The following is a 6,343-nucleotide window of genomic DNA, read 5'->3' on the forward strand; positions in this document are numbered from 1 at the left end:
GTGGATGCGGGGTGAGCAGGAGCAGCAGGGCACTCAGCGAGGGGACATCCTGCCCAATGCTGACGGGACATGGTATCTCCGAGCAACCCTGGAGGTGGCCGCTGGGGAGGCAGCTGGCCTGTCCTGTCAGGTGAAGCACAGCAGTCTAGAGGGCCAGGACATCATCCTCTACTGGGGTGAGAAAGAGCTGGGGCCCAGGCTGGAAATGCCAAGGGGTGGTCCTCAGGCATAGAGGGAGGGCAAGCTGAAAATTTTAGGATTTTAGGGATTATAGCCCCAACATGAATAAAAATAGGTAAGCTAAGAAATGGAAGTGTTGAAAATGAGGGCACTGTAGATGCAGGAGGATGCTGAAGATAAGATGAAGAATCCATCTCTGAGCAGGGATGAGAGAAAAACAAAAAAAGGAAAGAGATTGGTAAGTTGGATACTCAAATGAGAAAAAGAAGCCAAGGGAATGCAGTGAAACAGGGAGTGGTGAGGTAAAATGGGGTGGATTATAACATCCTTGATGTCTCCCCAAATTCACAGAACATCACAGTTCCATGGGCTTGATCATCTTGGCGGTGATAGTGCCTTTGCTTCTTCTGATAGGTCTTGCGCTTTTGTTCAGGAAACGCTGGTGAGTTCTTTGCATGTGTCTTTCCTACTCTTATTCCCTACCCCACTTGTCTTCCCATGGTTTTTGTTTCTCTCTCCTCAGTTCTTCTCTCTAGTCCCCTTCCCTCTTACTCCTCAATTCTTAGCTCCACCTTATTCAGAGTGACTTCTATCTCTGTTTTCATCCAGTTTCCGTTAAGATACACCATGATCCTCCTTGTCACCCTTCTCCTTTTGGGGTGAGAGACCAGCAGTCCAATAGCTCAGGATACACCTGAACACATCGTGGTGATGACGTCCTCTCAACTCTCCTTGGAAAACTTTTGTCAGTTTTGCTTGTTTCTGATTAATGATCATTTGTCAATATAAGCTCAATTTAGTTTTGCAGGATTTGTTGTTCTGACCTGGGTTCTGGGACTTTAAAATTCAAATTTTATCTCCAAATGGAATGGGATCCTAGCAATATTCACATGTTCAACTATTAATGGATCATCAGGCTTGTTATAGATGTCCCTTATTCCCGAGGGCCTTCCCTGACTCACAAGTGGGAAACGGACTCTTCCTGGTCTGAACTCCCACCACATTTCAGCCGTACTTTGCTGACTGTACTCCTTACTTCCTCTCCTTCGTTGCAGCTATTTAGGTCCCCCTTTTCCTTCTAATTTTTCTTCTCCTTCAATGCAAAGCATGTGTGTTTTTAATATATGCATACCTGGTGAAGGATCTTGCCTTCATGAAATATGTTCTCAATAAAACTCTTTGTTGAATTTATGCCAAATTTGTAGTCTTTTTCTTATTCTTTTCCTTCCTGGTGCTTTTGAAGTAGTTGAGACATTTGATACTCCTCTGGTTAAAAGCCTTCTTGCTTGGAGGAAATTTTACACATTCCTAGTTCTATAGTTTGTTCTCTGAGCTCCAGAGCAGAAACACAATTTTGTCTCTTACTACTCCTATCATTCAACTATACAGAGTTATTTGAGTTAAATTAGTGTTGCAGGTATGCAAGGCAGGATGTATATCTTTACCATTCAGTGGTTCAGGGACAAGCAGCAGAGTTCTCACATTGGAGCTTGTTAGAAAGGTAGAATGTGGGCCTCACCTTAGATTTACTGAATTATAATTTGTATTTTGGAAAATCAGCAGGATACTCACAAGTCCACTAAAATTTGTGAGGCACTGATGGTGGTGATGCCTGAGATGTAGTACAAGTGTGTCACTGAAGAGAAAATGATCAAAAAAGGGAACAAGAGTGTTGCTCCTCAAGATTGAAGTGAGATCAACGCAAGTAATATCGTAGTGCACATTCTTATTATTCACGACAGTTATATTCTCTGCAGTTGCTGCAAACACTGGATTCGTGAGCACTTAGCCATTGTTCCCAGAGAAATACAGGTGTTAGGTTCTTGTGAGCTTTTTCACAACATTTTTGTTAACTGATGAATACATAAGCTTGTTTTATGTGTGTTTCTGTTTAAAGACATCTTATTTTATATATGTATATATTTATAATTAATTCATTACATGCGGTATTTCCATATAATAAAACACGATCTAAGAAGTGTTTAGTGTATTCCTGACCTTGGTTAACATGATCATAAATTTCTTTGGTTTTCAGCCTCACAACATTGCTGTCCACTATACTTAAAAAAAATGGTTGTCATTTCATGAATCCACAAATGTAGCTGTTTTCCCATAGCTTCAGCACAGCATTATAGATGTTACTTTCCCAAGCAACCTCACCTGCAGATGGGTGAATTTCCTCCCCCTTTTCCTGCATGTACTGCACTGTTGATTTATTAACATTGAATTCATAGTCAACAACCATGTAACTATAACAAAGCTTATCTAACACACACATTTTTCCCTGTAAGGCATGTCACAGCCTTCTTATGCTTAGGAAAATGAGACAACACTTAAGCATTACACTTGGGAGACATTTAAGATTGTGAAATCACCAATCAAAAACACAAAAATGTGAAAAAGTTGGCACTATATAGACTACAAAAAGGACGCTTGTTTACTGTGTGAGAGCTGGAACATGAAGACAGAGTACCACCTTTTTCTACCTTGGGAACATGTTCTTTGAGGGACTCAAATTTTGTACCTCTCTGCACATATTCATGAATGATTGTGAAAGTGCTATGAATATATATCTAGGGGCTACACATAAAATTTGGCAAGTAGACAAATTAGCAAATATAACATTTTTGGATAATGAGGATTGACTATTGACACCAGATGGTAGTATTTGTCAAGATATCCATAGCAAGACTTCAATTACTTTAGGATTCATGAATTAATTCAACAAATATTTCTTATGATTCTGCAGATTGATATTTTCAATTCTTATTTATTTCTCAGTTTTCTAGTACAGTAAGTTATTTTAGTTGAACTTGTGGAAAAGGACTTAGCTCTAATTTGTTTAGAAAATGGAGAAGAGGGGCCTAAGGCAAAGGAAACATCCAGGCAGACCAGGTGCAGTTGGCAGCAGCTGCATATATAGAAATTTTTGGAAAATGAAGGTGTGATGGGAGAAGGGGAAAAGAAAAATATGGGATAGAGGAAAGCAAAGAAGGGGACTGCTGCAGTCTTTCTACTTGGGTTAGACATGATTGGTTCCAACCCATTTGGGTTTCAATCCACCTTGCCACATTTGCATAATAGTCGTCTGGCTTTTGGTTGGTTGATATCACCTTCAGCTCTAGCGATCAGCCTAAGGCACTAATTGGAACTCATCCTTGACAATGTTATAGGCTAAAGGATGGAAGGTAACCTGAGATTTAAGCCAATCATCATATAGATCCCACTTACCCTTGCTCAGAGTGGTCGTTCAGGGCTATGTACCTGTTCTAAAATGACTTTGTTTACATGACACCTGATTCTTGTGTTTGACAATAGGGAAAATAGATGCTCTCTCTTGTCCTGGGTGGTATGGTGGGAGGTATAAAGCTTGAAACAGCACAAGTCATTTTTTTTCAGCACCAGAGAGATCACACAGGCAAGAAGGTAGAGGCAACGGACTCTCAGAAGAGTCCAGATTAAACTGTATCCAAAGCCTGAATGAACCCTGGACTTCTCAGTGATGATAGATGATACATTTCCTTTACTGTTTCAGCCTATCATGTTGGGTTTTCTCTTGTTTGTGCTTGAAAGCATCCTATCTGATGTACATGGACCATAGGGACACTTAGCTGATTTTACTCTTGGTTGAAGTATTCCTCTTTATTTCCATCTTCCTCTTCCTCCTTTCCTGGGATTGGCTGTGTTTTAAAATTGATTTGTTTTCTTTCACAGGTTGAGTATTCTTTATCTGAAATGCTTGGAATCACAAGTGTTTCAGATTTCAGATTTTGGGGGAGGCTTTAGAATATTTGCATATATCCATCAGCTGAGCATCCCTAATCTGGAAATCTGAAACTTGAAATGCTCCAATGAACATTTTCTTTCAGCATCGTGTCTGTGCTCAAAATGTTTTAAATTCGGGAGCACTTTGCATTTCAGATTTTCACATTAGGAGTGTTTGACCTATAGTTTTTTCTTATATGTGTCCTTATCTTTTTAAACTCTTACACTGTCCTGTTTTTAACTATGCCACCTGGATTAATTACTCTTCTGAACTTTTCATATGCTTCTGACCAGGAATAAAAGTGCTGCATCTGCTGCTAAGTGAGTGACTTTGGAAAGGTTCCCTGATCTTTCTTCTTTTATTCGGTTAAATGGAGGCAAAAATATATACTCTTACAATTTTCATAGGAATGCAAAGGCAGTCTAGTGTTATTAAAATGCCAGGAGTTTGGTTTACGCCCTGCTGCTTGGACATAGAAAACCAGTTACTGAGGCAATGAGTATTGCCAGGGAAGAGGGCTTTAATTGACTGTTGCAGCCGAGGAGATAAGAAATCAATCTCAAATCCGTTTCCTTGATCGACTAAAATTAGAGATTTATAGGGCAGGGAAGAAACGGAACCCTGTGTGGCAAAATAGGAATTAGATAGAGGTAAGGAAGAGGAGTTGGTCAATAGCAAGTAGGTGTTTGTTTAAGCAATCATGATGGGTGAGGAGTCTGACATCTCATTGTCCAGATGCAGTAGTTTGGTAGATTTTAGTTGTTTTTGACAAAGTTTTGGTTCCTTGGCCAGGAATGTATTGCTAGTAACTTGGCTGCTGTGGGCTGGGAGAATCTCGAAAGCCCTCCTAAGCAGCTGCCAACACTTTTTTGGCCACAAGTGGATGTCAGTTTTTCTCTCTCTGGCCCTACGTCTGCTGGCCCCAGTCATGTTCCTGATTGCCTAGGAAGAGCAGCCGTTGAAATGTGTCATCTAAGTCTGGATGGGTGAATGTGTCTTTTGTGGGTACCAGGTAGTGGGATCTTCTGCTCTCAATGGGGGGAATTCTGAAGGAATTTCCATTTGCAGGTTGAACAAGCCCAACTGATTGATATAGGAAAGCACCCTGACTGTTCCAGTTTGGACACATTTGGAACTCGTTGGTTGCTGCAGCAGTTGGACAGTGTTTTAGTGATTGCTTGTTTATTTGTGTGTGTCGATATAGTCATAGGAAATCAGAATTTGATAACCTGATAATATTTTGTAACACTGTTTGGCTCCAGTGTTCTTTGGAATCTGGAGAAGTTTGGCTTCTCCATGGGTCATGCTGTTGAGTGAGACAGTGGAATGGTGTTACAGTAGTACGTATATCTAGGCTTTTAGGCTGCTGTTCTAAGCAGGGTTGGGCCTGGTTAGTACATGATGTTCTTCTATAGTGCTGTTTGGCCCCATTGTTCTTTGGAGTCTGGGGAAGTTTAGCCTTTAAAAATCAAATGGCCACGGAAACTGCTTTACCCAAATTTTGGTTCAAAGCCTTCATTGGATCACCTACTGGAGCAAACAAAGTTGAGCCATGTGAACATGTTCCTAAACCAGTGCTCTGGTATTGCTATCTCATGGCTAGAGTTTCAAGGTAAAAGCTATTACATCTTTGTGTGTGTATGTATATACATGTTTAGATGTGTTTATGTGTATGTACATTTATTATGTTGTATGTTGTGTCTACCAAATTGGCTTATAAATAAAAGAGCATCTCATACACTAAATAAATAAATCAAAGCCATTTTCAAGTTTATGTGACTTAAGTCATCTTTACTAAAAAAGCTGGCTTTAAAATCATTGGTAAGGTAAAAATAGGAAGGTCTTAACAATGTTAGAATACATTTTGGTCTGGATTTTATAATTGTCTTTGCTAGATATTTTGAGGTGTCAGCGTTTGGCACAGAAGGTTATAAAAGTATAAACCCAGCCAAAACAAAATGATCTTTGTTTGTATGCCTTCTTTGGCAAATAAGACTAATTAAATGTTGTTTGTTTAATAAAAACAGCTGAATCTTCTAAGTTATTGGCAAAAATACCTATGTATTTAAGCTGCTTACGTAGGTGAGCACCTAATATTCATAGGCTACAAATAATGGTCAACAGAGCAATAACCTGAAATGATGACTACCTTTGTCTAATATCTCAGTTTTCAGAAGGAACTTATATAAACTGTTTAACACGATGAAAGAATTGAATACATGTAAATGGGATACATGCTTGTAGGTGAGCTTTTTGTGTAATTTAAAATCTTAAAATTATTTTTGATGCTTCTTGGATGTCTGGGTCATTTCCAATTAAGAAAGGGTTATATATACTGACAAACCAGATCCAGCAGCACATCAAAAAGTTTATCCACCATGATCAAGTGGGCTTCAT

General features: G+C 39.4%; 1 protein-coding gene across 1 annotated transcript in view; it reads left to right on the top strand.

Annotated features, from left to right (window-relative positions):
* The window catches only part of CD1A (CD1a molecule), a 3,714-nt gene extending 2,336 nt beyond the window's left edge, over nt 1–1,378 (top strand). The window contains exons 4-6 of the mRNA XM_011969348.1: nt 1–176; nt 532–622; nt 790–1,378. The exon at nt 1–176 is cut by the window's left edge and continues 5 nt beyond it. Of these exons, the coding sequence (XP_011824738.1) occupies nt 1–176; nt 532–622; nt 790–799 (277 nt within the window). The 3' untranslated portion in view covers nt 800–1,378. The remainder of the gene's footprint in view (nt 177–531; nt 623–789) is intronic.
* The last annotated feature ends 4,965 nt before the right edge of the window (nt 1,379–6,343 follow it).

Source organism: Mandrillus leucophaeus, unplaced genomic scaffold (genome assembly GCF_000951045.1).
Source record: "Mandrillus leucophaeus isolate KB7577 unplaced genomic scaffold, Mleu.le_1.0 Scaffold885, whole genome shotgun sequence".
Lineage (NCBI taxonomy): Eukaryota > Metazoa > Chordata > Mammalia > Primates > Cercopithecidae > Mandrillus > Mandrillus leucophaeus.